We start from the raw sequence: 26,620 nt of genomic DNA, 5'->3' as shown, positions 1-26,620 counted from the left end.
ATTATTTTCTCGGTTTAATCATTTTTCCTCAATTGAATTTTGGACATTTGCTATAATTAACCCCTTGCTTTATGATAACATTTCAGATTCTTGATGAAAATTATAAATTGAATTCGACAAGTCTAAATGTCATTTGTTTATTTTTAATATAAATTAAATATTACCTGTCTATTATCAATTTGGAAAATTTGTAGTAAACGTAGACACAAAATAAGTATGAAATTCTTTTCTTTTTTTAGTAAATTATTAACGACTTTATCCAGTGCAGTTGAGAAACAAATCATAAGGCAAAGAGTTGAGTTTATAATCGTTACTGGAAAAGTCGGAAAGTCAATTCAGAATATACGACTAAACTCAGGAAATAAGTGTCAGTTAAAGTTTCGAAACGTGTCTTTTCACACCGTCGGTAGAAATAGTACTAAGAAATAAAATATTAATAATAATAGTAATAACGATGACAATAATAATGTTCGATCGTTGATCAGTTCATAGTAAAAGTACCAGTTGTATTTGATAATAATGATAATAAAAGTATTAGTTGAAAAGAAGGAAACGTTAGAGTGTCAATTAGAAGAATATAGTCAAACGATAAGGGGACAACATTGTACCAGAAATTTTAAGAAGCGTAGAGTTGAAGACAAAATGGATAATAGCTTTTTCATTAATTATAATTGAACTCGTTCACTGACTTAGTTAAAAACTTTGATAAAAACAAGAAAAATATTTGATGAATTACAAATAACCTCAGTTCAAGACTTATTAAATAACAAAAGAAAAAAATGAACAAAATAAAAGGCAATGCGTTGCTAAGTGAACAATGGGAGATCCCCTATTCAGTTGACTGAGTGTTAAGAAAAGCAACGAAACAAGAAGATAATGCAAAAAGTGAATAAACGAAATTATACAACAATTTTAGACGAACAGTTTATACAGTTAATAAAGTTTAGAATTGTTTTGTATAAGCATCCTTTTACGCAATGAATTTTAAAATCCTCGAACCCTCGGTGGGGTTCGAGAGCATGAATCACTAATTTAGAGGATTGTCCCAAATTGTGTAACTTCTGATCCCACGATTTCGTTTCGTCGCGTATACCACGCAGGACGTTTCGCAAAGATCCCTTGTTCAAGGATATTGGACCATAAATTAATGTCGCCTTTCCGGTACGCGTAGGCCTACGATGCGTCAATTGCCATTGAGAAGGGTACGGTCAATCTATTTTCCTTTCGAAAACAGAGCCGTGATACATCCGGCCATACCTAATTTCGCAAAGAAAAGCCGAACACGTCGATAAATATCTCAAGGGCGGTAGTGTTCCTAACTGCAGGGGAAATCAGTACATGCGTCTAGACAATTCAAAAGGAGCAATTAACGTTAGAACAATGTTCAACCACAGCGAGCATCCAAACTTTAGTGATTAGAAGAGCGTTCCCTGAATTACTCCTAAAGTCGACGAGTGTGTTCAAGAATATTACAGGTGGTTTAATCTGAAAGTAAATTTGATATTGTATTATAAATATAATATTTATCCAACGAACGCACATCTTATAACTACAGTAACTTATACCTACATATATGTACTTAACACGTTCACTATCAGCGCTTACTTCGGTGACGGTCTCCTTAATTATAATATTTTCTTCAATCTAATAAATCTAAACGAAATATTATGAAAATAAAACTGAAAGGAGTCATTCAGTTCCTAAATATAATGTCGTAGTTTATAATTTCTAATAACAATATCTGTATGATTAATTTCATTTTCATTCTGTAAAATATAGGATTACGGCCGTCACAAATATGTGACCCTGGTAGCGAACGTGTTAAGGAATGTGCGTGCCAGAAAAAGATATGATTTTTCGTGAATGTTCTATTTGAAGAAAATTATATCCGATTTAAAATTTTTCGATTTGTGAGTTTGAAAAATTACCCTTGAAGATTCCAACATTAATGAAGCAATATAATTTAAATAATGGATATTTATATTTAAGCTTATAAGATTGCTTCTATTTAAACGAATTTTAGTAGTAAATACCATATTTACAGGTTTTATCGTGCTGTTTTTTTCTATATTAAATTTTAAACGAATTTAATCCTAGAAATATTAATCCAAATTTCTTTCCAACTCTTTTTTCCGACAACGAACAATTTTATTTATCATTTTAAGTAAGATAAATAACATGCGGTTTAATACCTTTAAAAAGGGAGCTTCCCCGCGGTTTATAAGGATTAATAGGGGTGCCGCTTTATTGACAAGTAAGGCAAGCATCTTTTCGTCGTTTATCGCTTCATTTCATAGTTACTTCATTTAGAATTATCTTATCCCTGTTATAAGTTAAAAATTAAGTTTAAATACTAGTTTCAATTGTCAGAAATTCAAATATTCAATACAACCTTTCGTAACCATTAAAATTTGTTGTTAATTACTAATTCATCAGAAAAAAGAAGTGAACTCTTTAATCAGTTAAACTCACTTTCAACGTCAATGGGTCACCAAATAAATTCCTTTAAAATTCACGAGCTTATAAATCAATGATCGTGTGCTTAGCATTAAGATAGTATTTTTAGACGTAACACTATCTTTAGCTAAGAACTATTCAAAATAAAACTAGAGAAATCGTTCGTCGACTATTGATGGTTATAACGGTAAGGCCTAGACGATTTCCAGCAAGGGGAACGCATAAAATTGTCAGCCTTGAATTCGTTATGTCATTTACTATCGATTCCGTCGAAGAAATATTGGCCTGTGCTGCATTTTCTTCCCTTAATTACCAGTAACCGAACGTTTTTATGAATGAATCGGAGAGAAAGTATTGAATTTGGGAAGAAGGTGGGTCAGGTCTCGTCATTTTATTGCTGGTTTATTACCGGTTCGTCCGGTAACACATTAACCATCGTGGTGTTTTATATCTGACCACTTTATACGTAATTATGCGCGTAGAATACACTGCGTTGAAATGGGAACGTGATTACAACCAGTTTCCGAATACCTCGGTCTTCATTTTTAAGTGCACTTTTCTTGTTTCATGGGGACAGTACCTCACAGGAACTTTGGTACGTTAAAATTGTACTATTAATAATTTATTGAAGAAAACAGAAAAATCCTAGGTATTTTCTACACTTTCGTTTGCTTTAAAATATAATTATTGATAATAAAAGAAGAATATTTAATTTGATTTTTTTATCTTTTTTATAAGATAAGGGGTTGATTTTCTTCAGTGATGAAGTGGTGAATTTTTGTGAGATTTGTTTCCTTTCAGATTCTTCGATAGAATATTTATAAATGTTTTATCTTTAATCCCTTGGTCTTGTAATATTGTGTCAGTCCTGTGACAAAGATTCTGAATGGAAATTAGTAAATGTAAGTGCCATTATATTCCTTACATTTAAAATTATATCTTTGTGAATTATTGATAATAATAACATTAATGATAAAATAAATATTAATAATAAAAAGCTATTAATAATAAAATTTTCTGATGTGCGCAGTTGTGAAGAAAATCATAAGAAAAATGCTTGATCCCCTTGTTTATTTACAATGTGATATAAATTACAATAACTGATAAAATTATGAAATAGTGGACATGCATGTAGTAGGTACTATTAATATTATTGTATAAAGTATTAAATTATTACTTGAAAAATAGCCATTATCGATTAGCTCAGTTGGTCACATTAGTACAGGAAAAAATTATCCTCCATTAATCTGTTAACTGTGGAATTTATTTTAAAATATCTCTTGTTTCGCGCACAATAAAATCAAAAAATGAAGTGTGTACTCGTCAAACACAGTCAACTGGTTAAAAGTACACAAAATACCATCTTCGAAACACTACTTCGATAACAATGATAGATCATAATAAACTCTACCGTCAAACGTTTCACTCGTTTTACATTTCATTTAACAAGTGAATTATTCCTAATTGCTTACTATTAGGTGTACTTTTTTCCGTTTTCCTCTTTCTTTGAAGAAATGAATAAGTAAATCCTCGTAACTTCGAACTGAGATTAATTGTTATAGATCACCGGCCATAGTCGTTCATACATTACTGCTTCACAGGGAAGAGGTTGAAGCAAGCGAGAAAGAAATGAGATAAAAGGAACCACCTAATGAGAAGGTTTGGTCTTAAAGACCTAACGAGTTATTGCTTCCCGCAGAGACACCGTTCTATAAATTTTTAAAGTTGCCTACTGGCTTGTTTTCCGAACGAAAGGGAGAGAAAAATGTCCGTGTGGAACTGCTAACCATTTCCTCGGGGTCGGAGCCGGCTGAATAGAGTCCCTGTGACTCTTAAGCGACCTTTGAATGGCTGAATGTGAACTCATTATCGGAGCTCGAGGCTGCTTACGAAAGAGCGTCACATTGCGATTAATAAATCCGCGGGAAAATAGTTAATTACGTTGGATGTTTTACGCCTTCCCACGTTACAGGTTCTTTACCGAATAAGGAGTTTAATAACAATGATTTAATGAAAACGGGACCTATTAAATTATAATTCTTTTGTCCGCAAATTCCGCATAATACTCGAGTCTCCTGCAGCTCATACTCCTTTGTCAATTTGTTAGCAGACTGCGGGTATTACGCATTCATAGCATAATTAATACCTCGTTATACGCATTACCACTATTTAGAAGGTGTTCTATTAAAGTTTTCTCGTGCAGAGTTTTGTGTTTCAAAAATCCTATGTTTACTACAGTTTTTAAAATGCATAAGTGAATACAAGTTCAATTTTATTATAAAAGAAATGTTTTCGTGCGGAAATCTTAATCTGAAAGTGTTAACTTCTTATCTTATAATATTCTGTTAGGCTCGTGACGAAAATTTTCAATTGAATTCACTCTGGAGTGAACGTAAATATATAAAAAGCATCAAATTCTTTCTTTTTTAATGAATTATGAATCGTAATTAGTTCTATCAAGAATAGTTGTGGAAGAAACCATTGGACAAGAGATTAAAAAATGTAACAAATAGGATATGTATATACTTATTATAGGGATCATCTTTGCTTTCTAACTAAAGGTCTCATTAGTCAGTCATTTGGGTTAGGTCTTGGTCACTATTTATTTAATATTGTAACATTATTAACCCTTTGCAGTCGAGTGTCGCCATAACGGAGACCTCGAACTTTGATATTCAAATTCGAAAGCCACAAATGAATAATTTAATTATTCAAATAATGGCAATTTCATACGTAGTTTCCGTTTTTTTAGCATTTAAGACTACGACTCATAACTCACCTTTTTCATGAAGAAGGTTTTCAAAAATTTTAAAAATTCGAAAATGTTAATATTTCATTATTATTACCATTATCATTAACACTTTATTTAAAAAAGAGGTCATCCGTATAACACGCAAGTGCCCCAAACAATTACAACAATTTCTGGGTACATCCATTCGGATTATCAGTAGCAATAACCTTATCGCAGAGCACATTAGTTCTCTCGCGTCATTTCGTCACAAACTTAGCAATGACAGCATTAACCCGTTTCCCTTTAATAACAGCTTTTAAGGGCGAAGGTACTCTATAAATCTGCACAGTTTTAAAAGTATCGGAATTTACGGTTTAACGAAGTTCCTTTCCAAGAAGATTCCTCGCAAAACTAACACAAAAGTTTTGCCCGCCGGACGATTCCCTAACGGAGCGACTAGAAAATTCAAGCAACTCTTGTTTGTCACGATCTGTTGCCATTATTCATGCGAGAAGTCGTCGGGCAACACACGTGGCGTGTAGGCAGGTACATAAGTACTTACGTATATGGCACGTAATATTCAATCTCCGAGCGTAATCATTGATCTTCGCATATTTTTGGCGGTGGACTGGTTTCTTGGTATCAATCTTTGTCCCATTTTACGAGTAAACACGGTGTGTAAGTGCTATCGGGTTGCGTATCATAATTCATCGTGTACCGTTGTCACGGTTTCCCTGTTGTAGGAGTACGGTGACTTCTTTTCCCGTTATCGCGACCACGGCTACGTGAAAATATCGGTGTGTCCGCTGCGTGAGTATACAAGCGACGTAAAGCGGATGCGAAAAGTGAATACGATACATCGTCGATTCTCAAATGGATCGTAAATACGAAACGATGCTTGGCTAGCGAGGAAATCTTTCTAACCAGCACACGCCGAATTCGATGAAATTTTTATGAGACATAGTTCTCAAGAAAATATTTCACACGTATTTTTTCTTATTGGCCAATATCCACTTTAAAAGATTGGAAACACACTTGAAATTATATTTTTTACAATATCTCTGAAACTAGGGGATGTAAGACGAACATTGTTCCTTTAAATTGTTCATCACGAAACGAACAATTTCGATTTCTGTTATGCACCCCGTAGTTTCAGAGATATTATAGAAAATAAACTTTCATGCCTCAACTTTGTAGGCTGTTCTCACCCTTTCAAAGTGGATGTTGGCTGACAAGAAAAATACGTGTTAAATATTTTCTTGAGAACAACAGTCTCTGATTAGAAAGTCAGGACCATCATTGATGTCATCTTTGAGAAGATTAAGAATGCTCGCTAGTCGCCAGTTGATTTGACAGTAAAATTGTAAAGTTTAATATTTATCTTAAACAACAATGTGTGAAATATGGAAATAAAAAAGTTTTGCTCTTTCATTTATGCGTGATTTTTCGTTAAGTTAGTTTTAGAAAATATCGTCTGTATCTCATTAGAAATTGTAGAGCATTTAAATTAAATTAATTATATTTAATTAATTTTAATAAATTATTATTAAATTATCTTTTGGATCTTCAATACTATGATTATCGCGAAAAATGTGATGTAAAACTTATGGTGGCCCTAATCTTTTGATCAAGGACTGTATGTCCCACATAAATTTCATCGGAATCCGCGTGTGCTGGTTGAAAAAGTTTCCCCCTTGCGCTACGATTTATTTCTCAACTATGATCGATACAAGTTTTTTGACATTAATAATTTATTAAGAAAGAGAATGAAATGCTAAGCATATTCTACGTCAATCTTTAGTTAAAAGTATAATAATTTATAACAGAAGAATAATGTTTAATTTGAATCCGAAAGAGTCGAGTAATATTCATGCTTGTTAAATTTTGTTTAAAATATTCACCACGAGTCTGACATGTTATAAAACAAGGGATTAATAATGGCACCATGCTGCTACAATTTCTTTATGACGCTACTGACGAGGAATAAAGATACTAATAAAGATTAGATATATCTGCTTAATTAATTTTATTAAATTTATATTTTCAAGGAAGTTTGTTATCATGTAACAACGTTTGGCCGAAAAATAATGTTGTTTGTATGAGATAAAGCTGTATTTATTAATATGAAAGACATTGAAACTTGATATTTTTAGTATTTGATTTTTTATGGATTTATGACACACTTAAAATAAGAACTTGTGATCTGTTAACGCAATGAAGGGGTTAAGACACATACGACAAGTTAACAGTGTTTGTATTGAAAATGCAAAAGGACGTCATTTAAAATTTTAATTAAAAATAATTTTCTAAGAATAATTGTTTTTCTTTAACTGACTTTTTGACTTTTTCTATAATTATAACCTTTATCATTCGCGATAATGTTTTTTTAGGTTACTATAAATAAATTTATTAGACTATATTAAGTAATGTAATAGATTTTATTAAATTATTTCTTGATAAAATAGTGTAAAGAAAAATCTATAAAATTACTAAATTAAAAAGGAAGATATAAGTATCTAGAATAATGTTTCAATCGTAAAGAAATTATGTATTCGACGTTGCAGTATAAATTAGTAAAATTATGTGTAACAATTTAATCTTATCTGTACAGAATGGAATACTCAAATGGGAATACATGCCTACAATAATTTTATAATTTTATAGAAAGGAGTTATATCTGACAATAATGTATTATAAACATTTACATGGCACTAAATATTACCGACAAGGAAATAATACACAGCAATGAAAAAGTATGCTATTTTATTTATAACAAGTGATAAATTAACAGAGCAAACATAAATGAAATTATATGGCTCCGATATTATATTTCCCATACATTAGAGCAAACATTTTGAAAGACATTACTATCTGTCATATCTCGCAGTTATTTTCGTGCGTTGCCGCTTAATTAAATTTTCTGATACATTTACTGAGGAAGCATACCATCATTCTTGTGCCGCTCCCCGAAATATTTCTTTATTAATCTTTGCGAGCACTGAACGACATATTGGACAGACTATTTCGATGAACATCAATTTTCTTTAGTTATGTTTGCACATAATTGATGTACACCTATTTTACGTAGTTCCTAATAGTCATCTAGAATAATAATTGTGTGCCGACAATCACATATACAAGTACAAAATTACTCTAAACACTAAAATTACGGTACTCAAGATGACAGGTTTCAGTATTCTTATTTAGTATTATTCATACCATAACTGTATTAAATATCCGAAATGATATAAAAAATAAATAGCTTCATTTGAATATTATAATGAACATACAAAAGAACAAAATAAATATATTGTTACAATTTTTACAAGGATTACATATTAATCATATTAAACCTTTGATAGCTCCAGTGTTAATACGTATCTATCTAGACGATGAAAATTCGTCATTTCACAATTACCAGCGATCAACCGACGAAAATTCGTGATTCGAAAAAAATACACGGAACACAGGTGATTACTTAAAAGTTATGACGTTCCCCGTAAAAAAACACCAGCTGGATACGCGCGAAAATAAATTACGCATTCTGCGAGCCATTCGAAATGCATTAGAATGTTTATTTGAAACAACACGAAAAGAAGAATAGTAGACATCGGATTGTTGTGCAACAATTCATGGGAACAACAAACAGAAAGCAATTCATTCATTCTATTAAAAGTCCGAGCAGGTTTCGAATAAAGAAATCTCGTTAAACCGTCTGTTTGTCGTCGATATCCCGTGATTTGACGGGAATTAACCGAAAAGAATGGAAAACAGAAAAAGAGGAACCAGCCAAAAACCGTTTCGCCGGCGAGCGACGCGGTCGATCGGTCGGTTAAAACATTTTCCCCTCCGTTTAGAGACGCGAAAGTTCTTAAATTCCCCTCCGTGTAATCGACTCGCGAAACTTCGCCGTCACGGAACGGACTCGGTGCCGGCACAGTGAGCCGGAGGGAAAAAAAGCCTAGAATCTTTATCGATGCGCCGCATCGTAACGCGGTCTGACCACATGAACGCACTCGAATTCGTTGTTTCCCGGCCATGGAACAGGCTGAAACTGGATCAATAATTTCGAGCTGGTGTTCTCCGTAGAACAAATATTTTCTGTCGTGCATGGAAACGGTTTCGGCCCCGGTACTGCCCAGGGTTCACGTTTTTTCCTGTCGTTGTCCCATTCCACCCCTTTATCCTCCTCTCTACAGTGTCCTCGCGATTAGTACCTGAAAATCGGGACAAGTCTAGATAAGATCCGAGCCGAGCGCTCTGTTTGTCCCCTGTGGAAAAGGACGACGCGAATGGAACAGCAAGAGATCGGATCGAACAGAATAAACAGATGAATGAGAGGATATTAACGCAATGTTAAACTTTTTCATTTATCAGTGTTATTAACTGAAACTCTTATCAATTGAATTGTGAGGGTTTTTTGATTGAAACGAGACCAAACACGATATATCTTGGAACATGTTTACTTATTTAACAATAGAACTACCGAGTATTTAATATGATCGGTGCGTGACCTCTATAAAAATTGTGACGATAAATTATTCTCAGTTTCTTCAGACACTTAGTATAGTATTCAAATAAAACTATTTATTTTCAAAATTAATTGCCAAACAAGAAAACCGAGACCAGTCTTTTTAACTGGTACATTAGTTCCAGTTAATAAATTACAATAATTCATATTCTTCTAGTAATTTTTGACTTAAAGTACGTCATGTTTGGTCTCGTTTCAACGAGGAGAATCCCACAAACGCGTTAATAAAAGCCTCATTTACGAAGAGACCTTTATAAAAAAAGCTTTATCATTGCATTAATAGTCTCACCGATATAACACCGCTGAACAACGTATCGTATTACAACTGCTCGGCCGTCGAGCTTCGTGGCTTGATGAGGGGACTCGCCCCTCAGTGGCGGGGATGATTATCGGGCACTAGGCCTGCAGATCGGACCGGCTACTAATCGCGAGAATACTGTATTCGTGTCGTTCAATTTCTCTTCTTTTTTTTTCTTTTTGGTTTGTTTCTTTTGTCGCAAGTCACGGCAAGTTGCGCGGAGGAGGTGCAAAATAATCTGACCTACGTGATCAGCCCTGGTTTCCCCAACCTCATTGACTGGCCCATGAACTGTTCAGTGGTCGTACGGAAGATCGATAGGCAGGTCAGCCAGCTAAGGATCGATTTCGTCCACTTCAACATAGTAAGCCACGCAGCTCTATCATTCTTTGCTCCACTAACGGCATATTAACCCCCCGGAATACTACGCATTCGTGATTTCAGCGACACGCTTTTCCACCCCCCCTAGCCACCCCCGCACCGGTCACCACTCAACGGAAACGTCGGAGAGCGATACGCGTACTCCACGCGGAAGTGTGTTGATTTTTAATTGTCGTGTTCGAGGGTTCGCCAACCGAAAATGCCGCTTCCGCTTGTACTAACGGTGTCCCTCAGTTCATATTATATGACCCTCGAGAAGGGGAACTTGCATGTTGTAAAATTCAGGCGTGTCGACGCATGAAATTACGTCGTTGTAAATTAACCGAATCACTCGGGGGTGGGGGTGAATGTTTATAGGGCGCTCTTTGAGAAAATGTTCGTCGTGTTCGCCGATTCCCTGACGCATAATTTTTAACCCCTTGCCATACGGTTTCCTTCGCGATTAATTGCTTCAGACTTGAGTTTTATGTAGAATTATGTTCATTTATGTAACAACATGGACCGCCCTGCAGTCCATCATTAGCAGCGACATCATTTCGAATAAAATAATGGTGGTATACTAATTTTCTGATAGGAATAGGATCAATACGCAATTTTGATGCCGAATTAATATTGATATTTTAATATTTTGGTATTGAATTATTACTGATATTTTAATATTTTGACATTTTCAGATATTGAAGTAGTAGAACAGTGAACATTATAATGTGCGTTGGATCTGAAGGGGTTAGGCTCGACCAACTAATTTTATTTTCAATGATTTGCAAGAAACGCGAAGAAATGTTTCATTTATTACAAGCACACGTTAACTTCAAAGGTGAAATATTGGAAACAGCAAAATAGTGTTTCGCTTAAATGTATGTGTAATAAGAAAAATTGATTTTTGTTCGATTAATCTAGAAATCTGCAGCACAAAGTTCACTCGTTACTATAAAGCAAAGGGTTAGGTATGTGCTGCGCGAGTAATTTTGGATTTGGATAATTTTGAATTTGTAGATTACGATTTGTAAATTACTTCCTCATCGGTTTCGATGATCTTTGAATATTTTGTGGAAGTCCATGTTTTCGAGAGTTTTTTCTTTCGTAGACGATCACTGGATTCGAAGTAGGAGATTTTTGGAAATTATGGAGTGAAACATTTAAAAATCATAATCTAAAGTTTATTGAAATCGGTGAGAGAGTAGTTAATCTATTGATTAACAATAATTTGAATTTTTATTTGTTAGTGAAATTAAAGAGATATCGATGGGAAATTATTAAAGGAATTGATTACATTGAAAATTGCACAAAATTTTGTGAACGCATTTTTGTAATTTTTGTGGATCGAAGTTGTTATTTTTAATGCGTATTTATAGTGTTGGTAGAAGAAATTTCTAATCTGCTTTTGAAATGCAATGTTATTTACTTACATAACAGAACTATGAAATTGAATTCATTGCTTGAAGGTTGCTATTACTTTTATTAGATATAAGCTAATATTTACTGTTTTTGAACATTTATTTGATTATGATCGAAAATAAGTAGTTGATGCTGAGATATCATTTTAAGTAATAAAATTATAACTCAAAAGTCAAGTTTTATAGCAACGTATTACCATTTTTAGGATTACGTATACTTAAGTTACAGCGACTATCCCAGAAACACAAAGTTATAGTCCGAGTTATTGCAATTTTATGTAGTGCAGTATAAATGTTAAAATAACCTACAAAGGGTTGACGACACCCTTGTCGTACGTATGTCAGTACAAGTGATAATAAAACCTTACTTTATTTTTGCTTTGATAGGATTTTTATTTAACTGTTACAGTTTCTAAATGTTTTATTTGCTATATTTTGGTTTTATACGTTACATTTATCGTACTTTTATATCATATGCAGAAAGTTTTAATGTTATCCTTATACAAAGAAATATTATGTAAACAAATATCAAACTCCATGAAAATTAGCCGATGTATTAATTATTATATTTGAATTAATGTACTTTATTATGTAATAGAGACTGTTTATTATCTGGTAGATTTTAAAGTTATCGAAGAAGTGGAGTTTCGACAATTATTGTACATAGCACAGTAAATAGTGATTAACCAAAGTAAATCAGGTTTTATAATTACGAATATTATCAAACAATGTACAATTTTATATTTTCCAAAATTTTAACAATTATTCTATACATGAAATACTTTTCCAATTAGACATAGGTACCATATTCTCATATCAATTAATATAATTAAATTATGAATTAAATAAAATATTGCCATTGATAATGTCACAATCGTAAGGTACTAATCAAGACACGCCAGAATTCATTTAATCGTTAGAGATTTTCTAATATGATTTTCCTAAAAGTCTGGAACACGTAACATTCCTTCCGTAGACACAATTTATTTTTCACAAGTAAATACCTACCTATATTTTCATCAAATTTTTTGATGAAATTTTGAAATTGTATTTATTATTTGAAGAACATAAACTAAAGTGACGTGCAGAATTTTCTCCAGATAACTGTTGATTGATTGATGAACCATTAAATTCACAGACTCATTAATGTTTCAAACAGTGGTCACTATTTACAAGTTCCTCCAGTCGTTCGAATGCTACATAGTTGTACACATATGTATCGGTCTACTGATAAAAATCGCCCGCATTTACTGTACGGCTTGTTCATTCAAGAGACTTATCGATCGTCGTAGGGTCAACCTAACGCTAGGACGGGCGTATGTGACGAAGATATCATGGAAATCAGAAATGGCAGGAGCGTATTTCAAATGTGCGGCTGGAACAGCGGCCAACATTGTAAGTATTGCAACACTTCTAACTTCGTTAACCATTTCGTACATCATAGAAGGCTGAAATATGAATCTGACGTAATATAACCAGGAATATACTTACTAATAATTCAAATTTTAACGATCAGTTGTTGCTAAAAAATTTAAGGGATATATTCTCTGTGATGTATAATTTTGGAGAAATATAGGTCAGGATAAACACCAAATTGTTTGTGTAAGTTATACGCTAAGATCGGGGTTCTATGATACGAGCAACATGTAATTTTAGATAAGAATATTTCTGAGGAATTGTATGTATTTTCATTCAAATTTCCAAGCTCATGTTTTGCAGTTTTCTGTTAGACATTATTCTATAGAATAAACATATTAACTTTCCTTCGAACTTTTTTTAATATTACATTGTACCCAGTAACTAAGTGTAGAATAATTTTGCTTGCAACGCGAGGAATTTGATGAGGACAGATACGCTAAGATTTGCTTGCAGCATGTTTTAATAGATTACATATTTATTGAAATATCTTATAATTTTCCTTCTACGACTTTTGCATTGAATAACGTAATGTTAATATTAACCGTACTAAGAACCGGTCAAATAACCGGGTTTACAATTCTGCCTTCTCTTTCGTTCATTACATTTTTGTTAAAATTTTTGTTTTGTTTCCACTGAAAAAAAGTTGTTACCTAACTCGTTCACCTTTATTTTGTAGTCTGATACTTGACTGATTACAGTAGGAAAAGTGCTGATATGGTTAATGTTAATGAATTTTTACATAATAATATGTATTTACTTAGAATCCTTAAAAAGCAGGAAATAAAATGTATGCTACGTGAACGGGTCTCACACAATATCTTTCATATCGTATCGGACTTTTTTATTATATTATAGAACCTGAATTTTATAGGAGCATATACGTCAGAAAGTATGAATTCACGAAAACTGCATCTCGCATGAAAGAATATAAGAAGGGTTTTAAGGATTTATTATATTCATGCGCTCTCGTCTTTCCAGTCCACGTTAGGACGAATTGTATTAATAACCGTAAAAAGGATATGAAGGATAATGGAAAAGTACCCGGGATCACATTAGCATATGTAATCGAGGAAGTGTATAATCTTCCTTGAATGCCTCTTTCCTCCATTAAATTTGAATTTTTTCCTGTTCTAGATTTTTATATATTACAAGTAAACATCTATTATAAAAATAGTGGGTTATATAGACGTCTTTATGTCGAATCATAAATTAGTCCTTTTTCTCGCTTTACACACTTTACATAGGCTGAAAACATTCTACTAATTAATCTGTCGTTTCTTTTCGAATATTTCTAATATTTTCATATATTATAAATAAGTTTGTTAAACCTATATTGTTCATTAATTCTTCAATGTGTGACAGAACTTACTTATTACTCAAAATCATTAGTGAAATAATATAATTTTGAAGATATTGCAAATAATATTGAGTATAATATAACTAGTCATTGTGCAGGATATGGTGTAAAATAAATTTATTTGAATGTAAAATAATAAAATTTTATCTATATAATGTGTCTTAAAGTTATATGCGATTTCAACTAATACCTGTAAACTACAACTAATAAACAACTCGACTATAGCTTCTCCCAATAACAACGCTCAGCCATGACTCTTGACTTTCAACACTTGACTACCCGACTCTTGATCACGACCCCAACTTTTTAACCTACGCTGCTCATTTCTCGCATATTAGAAAAATTCTCATTCTATGCATACTTTCGTTAACATTACCGAGTATGGTAATCTTCGTCGTTGTTGCCAAGCCATCCTTGACGTTATGGGAAAATGCATTCGTCACTGGGGCTGGTGCACACTATGGTCCTGGGCCTCTGCTAGCTAAGCCTATATACATACGTACCTAACCCTTTTCCACTGCATCGTACATCTGAAAACTACCTCAAAATTGCAGGATATTACATCATAATTATGCTAACAGTATATTTTGTTCTAAATATTTGTTGCGATCAAATATATTTAGGTGACAAAGTTATTCTTACATGTTATTGCTGAAATATAATAGAAATGATAAATTAATTAATTAGTTGTAGTAAATTTAAGAATTTATGAATATTATGCACGTGAAATTTGAAGATTACTAATATAATTAGTATTACTATGTACTAACTAGTATTACTAACTATAATAATAGTTAGTACTATTAAAGATTATTCTACAATTGTATATTACAAAATGGTAGGTTATAAAAATGAGATAAATGGTCGTATTATAAAAGTCTATTTAAAATTTTTCAGTTGAATAACATACCTAGTCCTCAATCTAAAGGTCTGGATGTTCAATTTTGGTTATGAATCTATAATTTCAAGGTTGTACACTAAAACTGCAATAAAACTTCTATTAGAAGAGACATTAACTCAAAATAATAGTCTACTTTCCATATACTACCAGAAATACATTACACAAGAACGTTCATCACATTTTATTCTATTTAACCAAAATTTGAAAATGTCCACCGACAATCCTACCAAAAACTTAACAACACCAGTATACTATACATCATTTTAATAGAAAGATTAAAAGAAGAACAGTACCTCGCGCAACTTCGAAAGCTGATTCCACTTTCCCGGCAGTTCCCGTCTCCCCAATTCCCCTCCATGCACATTAAACCGTCGCAATCTAAAATTATTAAACTAAATCCGCGCGATAAGTCTTCGGCGGGGAACTCCGTAACTCGCGATTAAAATCTCCGCAATAATGTTTCCCCGGCGAAAAGAAGTGCAGAACAATCAATCTCCCGCGGCCAGACCTTAACTAGAGACAGGGGGTAAAAAGCAGCAGGCAGGTACACGAGCAAAAGAAAGAATACAAAGTTCAGCGAGTATTGGAAGACGATACTTTCCAGAGAGTTCCCGAGGTCCGAGTTAGCCGTCAGAAAAATCTGACGTTTCCTGACCAATCGATCTTCCTAACGCACTGATCCGTCCCGATCGTCTTTGGTAAATGTCTAGATGAGTCACCTCCTTACCGATTTCAGTAACACCGAAATGCATTGTCACGGGCGTTATTCTGAGTAACTTTTTTCCATATATATACCACAAAAATATGTGGTAGATATTTGGATGAACACGCTCCACAATAATCAAAATAATCTTGAAACATGTTGTCAAGGCATCATTTTGAATAACCTTTTTCTATGTATACATTGATCGATCTCTTTTAGTTTTCAAGTTATACGCACAAATATGTATCGTATATGTTTTCCTTCGCTTACTAAAATTGTTTCATACAATATATAGCAATTAGTTTCATTTAGATAATAGAGGTAGGTTCGTACCTAAGGGGCGTTGCATCTCCGCCCTGTAAAAACTGGCTCCACTAATAGCTACCACTATTATCTAAATGAAACTGATGTGTACATACAGTAAGAAACAATATCAATAAATAAATGTGAAGGCGGAAGATTTGAGCTTAATGTGAAATTTTAATGCTTCGAAATGTTTGAACCGATAGTCAGCTAAGAAATTTCAATTGTTAGATACACGGAACAATGACCTTCACAATATATCTCAACGTCGACGTTGAAAAATAAAAGAGACCGCCTACTATATGTATAGGAAAAAGTTGTTCAGAACGGCGTTCTAGGCAACATAATTTAAGATCATTGAAATCGATGAGGAAGCGACTCATTTAGACATTTACCTCGTCTTTTTCCAGTGTACGTGGACGTCGACGCGGATGATGAGCCGTTGACGCTGGACATCAAACTGCCGAATAGGCTGCAGTCCCGCATGTGGGAGATACGGATCGTCCAGCTGGCGTTCGAACAGCGCGCGCCTACCGGTTGCCTCCAGTATTTTCAGGGCAACAACGGCACCCTGAAGACGCTCAACTATTTGTCGAACGGCAGATTCCTGGCCGACCAAGATTATCTGCTTTGCATCCGCCAAGAGAAGGGAATGTGCGGAATCTCCTACACGCCTTGCACCTCGGACTCATTTCGGATTGGTCCACCCAGGATGCAGATTATCGACTCGAACAACACGAACGCCAACGCGTCCAGCGTCGCTGAGAACACAGCGGGGAACACGGTCGCGCAAAATACGAGCGATAACGCGAGCTCCGTGAACGATGTCGACGCGGATATCGAAGGATCAGGAGCGGATCCCGCGAACCAGGAAGCTGCTGGCGCGTCAATGAACGCGACGAATCTGATGGAACAAGAAGCAGAGGCTGCCGCCACGTCCTATGGGCAAGAACGCTGCAGGAACAGAGTGCTCATCCCTTGTGACTTCGAGGAATTTATTACGGTAGTATTTGTGGTTTATTTGCGGGGGTGCTAGTAAATATTGGAGGGAAGTCGAAGTTTTTCTTCCTTTTACGCGGTAATAGGATTACCCGGAGTCCGACGGTTTGAAGTTCAGTCACTTCGGGGGAGACTGTTGATCTGTGTCAGCCGGGAAATAACATTCCCAGGTAAATTCTGAGGTAATCGATGGTCGATAAGTTGCGACTTTAAGGAACTTTGGGGAAATAGGGAGGGAGTGTCTTGATGAATAACATTGTTCGATATGGGTATTTTTTCATTCTAGTAACTAATAGCAGGTTTTTGGTCATTTTTGTGTACCGAGTGTGAATTTCGAAGTCATTTTATCTGTCGCTTCGATCTTTGGGAAAGTTAATTTTGAAGTGGAATTTTTCAGTTTTTAAATATGTGTATTCAATTTAAACGTTTATGAGAATTCTTTGGGGGAATTATTGTAAAATATATTTATTTATTAGGGAGATTTAAGTGGTATTTGAAGTAGATAGAAAATTCATCTTGCATCAATATTTTTATATTTTCTACTTTTGTTTGGAGATTTATAAATTAATTATGGAGAACTACAAGCTGAAATTGTGGAGGACATTATCTATTCTATTCTTCGTTTTAAATTCTGTAAGAATAACTCTTCCAAGTTTCAACGCCGACGGTAACACTAGTATTTACCTGGCTAAGAAGTTGGTGCGAAATAATTGTAAAATGTTTCGTAGCTGAATACAATTACTTCCATTCGGTGCATTAAAACTTAAATTATAAAAGTAATATTCGTGTGATGAAATATGGTGGTGGTCCAAATGTTGCTTTCCTTTCTTAACTTTGTCCATTTTTCATAACCACGAACAAAGCTCCAGAGGCAATATGCATAATGCGAGCCGGTGCAAGCTCTGCAATGCGAAAAATTATGATCTAGATGCCGAAAGATGAGACGAACCAGTTTTTTTATCTGCGCCTGGAAGGGTCTACGTTTTAATAATAGTCTTTCGGCTGTGTGCGCCTTATCTTCTATGAAGGAATACATTTGTAACCATATATGTGACGCATAAAAATACTCATCTGTATAATAAAGACATTTAACTAATAATAACTGTAATAAAGATTATAGGTGCCCATATATTTTTATAACACATTTAAGTGGATATCATCTATAACATCATACTAAATTATTTTACCTTCAATATAAATTCATTACATTTCGTTAAAAGTAGAAATAATTTTCAAGTAATATAATTTTTTGGTACCTATTAATCGTATTAATAATTAATTGTAAAATATTTGATTGGAACAAATGGCGTTGACAAAGTTGACGTGTCATTTTTATTGCATTTCAATTATGTATTGAATTTGTAAGCTTATATAATCTATGTTTATTAATTTCTTGATTGTATACTTATTATTAATACTTATACAATTATGAAAAATTAACTTAATCTCTGTATCTTATATATTATCGATCCGAAATTTGAGATCGTCTTATAATTTTTGTAAGTTATTGTTTTGAGGTTAAATTTTTAAACTTTATTTTGAATTGTTGCTCCAAGTGCATTTTTTATCTAAGCATACAGTCAGTGCATTTTTATGTATTTATCTAATTAAGTTATTATTAATCCTTAAAAACTACTGTTTAAGACTAACGATAAGATAATACATGATAGTGTCCTTACTGCTTTATAGTATAATAAATTGGTATAAACTTTAAATATTCCATAGAAAAGTAAGAAGAAAAATATTTCTTTACAATTATGTTACAAATAAGTTACTCTTTTTACCAACCTTCTTAGAAATCTATAAACCACTACTTTCCACTTTCTTACAAGTTAATATAAAATATAAAATCCTTACTTTTGCTAAGAACAGTATTACATTAAGTTGAACAGAAAGCGTCAGAAAATTCTTATGAACTCATAAAGTTGCTTCAAAGGCTTCATCCTTTTCTCGGTACCTTTTGTTTATATAGGTCTGAGAGGTAAGGAAACGAAGTGTTGTATTTTAGATTAATAAATAAGTTATTTTATTTAAATGAATACTTACTTTTCCTTCAAATTCACTGTAACAAAACTTTCTGTTCAACTTAATAATTGCAGTTTAAGAAATATTCTTATCGAATAAAGTGTTGAAATTTCCCTGTTACAGCCTGGGAATAACGAGGCAGGGATTTGCAATCTTGAACACTGCGGTAACTCTCTGTGCGATCAAAATGAGCTGGACGAAGAGGGAAAGTGTCGCGTGGAAACTTGGGCAACGCCCTTTCGCATAAGAGTCGCTTTTGGTCCCGGACAGGACACAGGAACCACATTGGAGGACAATATTGGCATGTGCCTCATGTACGAGCAATTACTTTGCGTGTCCTGAACGACCAGTGATAAATGAGTTTAGAAGTGGAATGCAACAAGAACTGAAATTCATGCAGGGAAATCAAATCATTCGTGTTGTTTGTTCAATCGATTAAAACTGAACCAATATTTGAAGAGTATACTTTAACACTGGCCGGGATTTGTCCTTGCAATAAATGTGATTTATCAATTCTATTTTTAAAAGGTTAGTCCATTATAGCCGCATTCGCAGTTTAACCCCTTGCCTCGCGATTTATTTTGTAATTGCAATCGATACGATTACTCTGTCATCAATAAATTCTATAGCATCAAATTTACTTAAATTTTAATATTTAAAATTTATTATAGCAATATGTACGCAGCAAGCATTTTTATTTTCAGCATTTTCTTTTTAAATTTGTTGTCTTCAAACTGTGTGAAAGCGAAATCGTGTAAATAGAGTAAATCGAGGGATAGGTGTAATCGATAACAGAAGAATAATATTTAATTTGAATTCACTAGGATCGAATAAGATTTATGAATTTCAGATTTTGTTTAAAATCCTCATCACGAGAGCAAAGGGTTAATAGAAGCCTGAATAAGTAGATCGCGCGGGTTCCTATTAAACTGCCGATTAATCGACTTTTTTGCCGAGAAGAAATGCATTGTACTACCTATGTGAATTTCCGTCGTTGAGAGCAGTATTATCAGTTTTCTCTGTGACTCTTCTCTGCTTTTCTTTCTTATTTTAACCCCTTGCACTATGATTCCTTTCATAACTGTGCTTGATAAAAGTACTTTAACCTTACATTCGTTACATTTACTTTACACGTTAACGATAATAGAGAAGAAATATTTAATTTATATTTTTTTAAAATAGATGATATTTAAATTTGTATAATTTAGTTGAACATTTTCATTACAAGCCTGACGCGATATTATAGGGTAAGGGGTTAAGAAACATTCAGTATGGTTTTGCGAATTTATATAATTAGAAACAGATCGATAATAGAAATTGAATTAAAATTGACTTTTACTATTACAGGAATCAAAATATGGATTTTGAAACAGTTTTACACCTTTTTTTATCAATGTAGCTTAAAATTGAACAGAGTGACATTAACTTATTGGTATAAAGACTTTTACGTGAAGATTAAAATTTTTGTTTGAGAATACATACTAAGATACAGTACAATCGTTTCTATTATGTATAACTTCAATCAGCTGATATTTAACTTTACATTTTCAAGTTTCGTACGTTTAAGAAGAATTAACATTTTCGGATCGCTGAAGTTTCCTTGTCATTGATAAGTTATTCCATCAAACTTCATTTATATGCGATAGAATATATTAATTTTTATTCTATATTTATTTTATATATTTATTTGTTTGTATATTTCTACTGTTTTTTATATTTACCTTACTTTATCTGTTTTCTATCTCTTAGACTTACTCCAATTGAAGTGAAATTTTATACATTAATAATATTAATAATTGTTTATTACCCTTGGTTCAACGATTGTATTATGTATATATATACACCTTGTATAAATTAATGATATTTGCTCTTAAGATTATTCCAATGGGGTTTTTTATCATTTCGTTTCTTATACTATGCAGAATATCAAAAAATACTTACATAGAGATCATTCAAATTTCACAATACCTTGTATATATAGAACATTACAAAATAAATACAAACTGGCGCGATTCGATTTGATTGTTATCTTCACATTTGTTCTATTACTTCTTTTTATTTGCATCATTTTTAAGATGTAAACCCTCTGCGTTCAATAGGCTCCATCACAGCACCATTTATAATACTAAGTATTTTAATAAATGAAGTTGATAAAACTACTCTAAGATTATTGCATTTGTTGCACGTGCAAATTTTATCCTGAGAAGGAAAATGAAAAGTCATTAAAAATCAATAAGAAATGTACTATAACGTTCTCGAATTTTCATTAGGAGCTCTATAGCAATGCCTTGAAATTACTAGCCGGTTACAAAATGTGCTGAAACGCTAAGGGTTAAAAATCCCATTTAATAGAAATAGAAATAGAAATTAGTGGGAAAAAATTCAATCGAAAAGACTTTTCTTATATAAATATAATTATTTGTAAATAAAAACTGTTTGAAATTGAGTAGTGTCTTCTTATATTCAATTTTTATTCCCTTTTTTCAATGTTAACAACGGTACTGTATAAGTATTTACTTGTATGTAATGAAGCATTAAATTATTAAAAATCTTGTTCAGTATCGTTAATTCTATAACTGTTTCTTTGGTTCACTATATTTCATAGATGAAAGTTGATGAAACGAAGTATTTTCTAGGATTCTCTTAAATAAACTTTATTTAACATTACTTAATTAATTATATTAAGAGAAACAAACATCTTGAAAACAGATAAATTACATTCTAATTGATTTTGAAAGACAATAACGATACCAAACGAAACAAAACTGATATCAATTTATAAAACAAACAATGAATGTTCTACAGTTCGGCGAGCATTTTTGAATATTTCTAACAGTAGTTCGTGTTTCAGTGGAGCGGGAAAGTAGAGATTGAAACTCATTGGTAACACATCGATGTCAAAGAGTTAAATAGTCTTTATTTACAAACGAACTAGTTTAAATCACAAACGCAGCGCACAACTCTCGATACAATAATAGATATATAATTCGCCTTCTTATTTTCATATTTTTGTTTCATTTCTCTGGATTGCTCGCCATAATCATCGACCACGAAACAGCGCGGTCAAACGGAACGTGCGTGTAAAGTTTCCGTACCGAGACTATCTACTGATTCGTAAATCATCATCTCGTCTTATCTCGATGCTTTACCGGCCATTTTTACGTGAACGTCAACTTACGGATAATTGTTAACAATTATCTGCCGCGTTTACGTATTATTTACGTATTTTTACGCCCACGACTTTTCACTCTTATAATGTACAAATTCAAGAACTTCAACTTTCAAACATATTTAAAATTTGGTATTTTATATACAGGTATATAACGCGCGTAGATGCATCAAATTTTGGTCTTTTCATCACATCGTTTTATCCTTTTTTGTTACTTTACATTTAAAGGCAACGGTAATAAGTTGCTCTTATAAAAACACGATTGTGAAAATGCTAAATTATAAACATTGGGGGATATGAAATACAAAAAGATAGTTTCCTTTAACCATAAAGGGTAAACGTGATTAGTGAATTACATTTTATGGAATCTCTTATTTGTTTTTAAGCTTATTGCCACTGTCTCTTTTATGCCATCGAGTTATAAGATCAATAACTTGCAACGTCGACTCATGTGATTCTATATTTGAAAATTTTTGTTGTAGAATTTGCTACGGTTCTTGTACTATTTTGCGATATACATAATAATAAGGTCAGGAGCAATGTTCCCATAGGTTTACTAATTTTCTAAGTAAATGTAAAAAAAACCGTGGTTGAGGGAAAAATTTTGATTAAATCTACAGGCTGCAGGTATCAGGAAATTACACACAATAGTAAATGGGACGTTAAAAAAATTCTTTTCTTCGAAATTGTCGTATACTATAGTTAATATTAGCAGCTACATTGAGCATTCAAGCTATTTGTTTCTACCATCATTTTCATCTTATTTAATTTACATGTTTCTACATTTGAAATGAAAGTAACTTGTGAATATGTTGTTAGAAGTGTGTTAAAGTGTATCCATTTGTTATCTAAAAGTAAAAATGGCACAGTAAGTACCAAAGTTTTAAATAGAAAGTGTAAACGACAGCATTTACTAATTCAAGCAAACAATGAATCAAGTGAAAGGATTATTTACTAGAATAATTTTGAAAGTTTGTCGTTTTAGTAAATTTATATTAATGCATATTCGAGTAAACAAAATACACGTTACTTGAATCAAATACTATTAAACATTATTGTAAAATAGTACATTTTACATATTTCACAGGCAAACTAAGCAATGTATATTTTTTCACTCTTATCTTTACGTAAGTTATTATACTATATTATGCAGTCGCTACCAAAATATACTTTAACATCAGAATGGGTCTGCCTCTACCATAATACATATTTCCCAAATTATACTATCCAAAGTCGTTCGATATAAAATTATCGAGTACCTTACTTATATCAAAATATTCAAAGCACGCGTCGTATTAACAAACGAAAAAAAGAATTGTACAATGTGTTTTAAAGACGTCGCAGGTTCCAAGAAACGTCGGGCGCGCCGAACGGCGCGTCGTGGCACATAAAAATGGCGGCGTCGGACGTAAAGTGTGGCGGGTAAAGGGCTGCCATCTATCTCGAAGTCTAACCGGTGAACGTTCGCCCGCGGCGATCGTCGACGATGATAACGGGAATCGCAGCGATAACGACAATGATGTTACAAGAATAAATTATAATGTTATTAATACAATAATGAAGGTGACGTCACGCCGAATTTTCAAAAGAAACACGAGTTGCTCGTCCAGAACACGGCGTGACGTTACGAGCTCCTCATCACCTTAATCTGTCCTCGTTCGCCGTCTTATTTCGTCTCATTAAACCGTATAACCGTTAATGATATGTAATAATCAATATAACGCCAATAAGAATCATAATAACGATGACAATAATAATAAATGGAATTACGTAGCGATAATCATGATTCAACATGGCGACGTTTGGGTTCGGCAGCGTACTCCCTTCCCCCAAACACGGAAGTTCTATACGCTTCTCACGTAGCTCCATCGGCCCACAAGCTAAAAGTGTACAGAAGTGAAACGTAAGAATGCGATAAAGTGAAACGTAATGATAGAAAACGAAATTCTCCATAATTCCGTCTGACTTCGTCGCGTTCGGTCTCGCTTCTGTCCTTTGTTATTGCCGCGTGTTAATAAGACCATGCGATGAAAGCCAAAGCAGCTCGAGCGTTGCGAGTGGAATAGTCCCCTTGTCCCTGTGTACTTTTAGCTTGGCGGTCGAAGGAGCTAACGTGAGAGGCGTACAGTACCCACGTTGCTAGCGTGTTTCAAGAAAAAACCTGAACCTCTATCTACAAAGTCAAAAAGGACCGATAAAATGTGTGTAAAAGGGCTGTGGTCGATTTCGGACGTGCGTCCTTTTCGGTGGCCGTGTATGTAGGAATATGTTTACGTGTGTGTATTTGCGTGTGCGTACGAGTCAGGTGTACCACAGTTTTTGTACAGAGTCCTTTGGATACAGCACATGTCGCTCCCCTGATACCGTACTGTGCTAATTCGTAATGAGCTTTTTCTCTCTCTTTTCCTTTTTCCGTCTTTTTCCCTTGCTTTCCTCGTTTCACCGAGGACGAACTCTACGCGCGCCACCGGCTTGACGGGACTTCTTCCCATGCTTGCCGGCTTTTGTCTTCCTTTTTTCCTCTTCTTCGTTAAAGCGTCATGATATGTATGTACTATCTAGGAAACTCGGTGAACGTGCGTTTGCTACGGTGCATCTTTCATTTCGGGATGCGTTCTTTGAGATGCTGGGATTTGCGGTGCTATCGTCTGTCGTTTTGACGATTGGCATGGCGTTCCGTTTTACTCGGAGCTTTCGACGCGAACTTGATATCCTTTTTTCTTATTCTTCTTTGTTTTATTCGCTTTTACTTCGTTAGCTAATGGTCGTGTTGTTGTTTCGTATAGTTTGTATTTAGGATTAGATTTTGTCGTAGTACAGTGCATTTGTAGTTTCTTCCTCGGTTGTAAATGTCGTTTTAGAATACGAGTTTACCTTTCTTTGTTTTGCTTTGAAGCGTTTGTATGATGATTCATTGATATGTGTCGTTGGATTGTAAACGGTGAGGGTCGTTTGCCTTTTAAGTTGATCATTCGTAGTTTTGAAGTGTTCGGTTTTACACCTGTTTATGATTAGATTCTAATCTTGTACACAAGGAAAATAATCATTCTCTTAGAGCAACAGTAAACTGTTTTTTTTAAAGAATTACGTTACAGCATTTTACTAGTTTTAAAATGGCTGTACGTTAATTACGTTTGTAGTACTTGTTCATAGTTATCTATGGTTACATAACTTTTTTTTTAAAGTTTGGTGGCGTGTATTAAACTGTGAATCTGTTAATTCAGTCGTTAGTAATTTTTCTTTTTTATTTAAGCTGCAACAATGAATTAAGTAATAGACATTTTTTAATTATATTCTGAGTATTAATATTTCCTTTTATGTTCATGTCCTATTATATTCTTCGTTGAATTCATTTATAATGTATAATTAAGTTCTGACATTGTATTTCTTTATTTATTATAATGATTTATAGTATCATAGTTTTGTTAACTGTGCATTATATTTGTATGAGAAAAAATGTACACAACAAATATCTTTTCTATTATTCTATTGCAAAAAGTATAGGCATTTTCTATATTCTCGTATTATTTCGGACCTCTTTCCTTTTTTCTTTATAAATCTAACCCAATGTTGAAAACCTCACCTAAATATCATATGAAAAAAAAATAGCATACAATAAATCATATTTAGGACACAATTATTCGTATTTGATTACGAGTTCGTGTTAAAGAGACGGAAATCATTTCATTTCGATCTATAAAGTGAAAAATACGTATATGTATAGATAAATTCATAAAATAAATGGAAGTGGTGGAGTAGGATATGCTTTCGTCAATAAAACATATATAAAAGCCACTTCAATAATTGGAATGACTTATACAGAAAATATAAATTGATAATAATATGTATTACAGTAATAACGTGTTAAAATAAAGAAATTTGTCATAAATTGAAACGAAATATGAAAATATGTATGATAATTGTACCTATTAGTGAGTAATTTTCTAGA

At 33.3% G+C, this 26,620-nt stretch overlaps 2 protein-coding genes across 5 annotated transcripts in view; one reads left to right on the top strand and one right to left on the bottom strand.

The window, feature by feature from the left end:
* Positions 1 to 21,933, top strand: part of LOC116428623 (uncharacterized) — a 29,630-nt gene extending 7,697 nt beyond the window's left edge. For 2 of the 4 annotated variants that reach the window (XM_076373037.1, XM_076373043.1), the window contains 4 exons: positions 10,221 to 10,381; positions 13,088 to 13,190; positions 16,889 to 17,481; positions 19,626 to 21,933. In XM_076373037.1, the coding sequence (XP_076229152.1) occupies positions 10,221 to 10,381; positions 13,088 to 13,190; positions 16,889 to 17,481; positions 19,626 to 19,844 (1,076 nt within the window). In that variant the 3' untranslated portion in view covers positions 19,845 to 21,933. The remainder of the gene's footprint in view (positions 1 to 10,220; positions 10,382 to 13,087; positions 13,191 to 16,888; positions 17,482 to 19,625) is intronic. The other 2 variants (XM_076373038.1, XM_076373044.1) reach the window with 2 other exon arrangements.
* A 340-nt stretch (positions 21,934 to 22,273) lies between these two features.
* LOC116428575 (potassium voltage-gated channel protein Shaw) overlaps positions 22,274 to 26,620 on the bottom strand; it is a 94,084-nt gene continuing 89,737 nt past the window's right edge. The window contains exon 5 of the mRNA XM_076374428.1: positions 22,274 to 26,620. This exon is cut by the window's right edge and continues 25,465 nt beyond it. The gene's annotated coding sequence lies outside the window, so the exon portion shown is untranslated.

This window comes from Nomia melanderi, chromosome 1, assembly GCF_051020985.1.
Source record: "Nomia melanderi isolate GNS246 chromosome 1, iyNomMela1, whole genome shotgun sequence".
NCBI classification, from domain to species: domain Eukaryota; kingdom Metazoa; phylum Arthropoda; class Insecta; order Hymenoptera; family Halictidae; genus Nomia; species Nomia melanderi.
The sequence above is the reverse complement of the archived record's forward strand: the minus strand, read 5'-3'. Positions and strand labels throughout refer to the sequence as shown.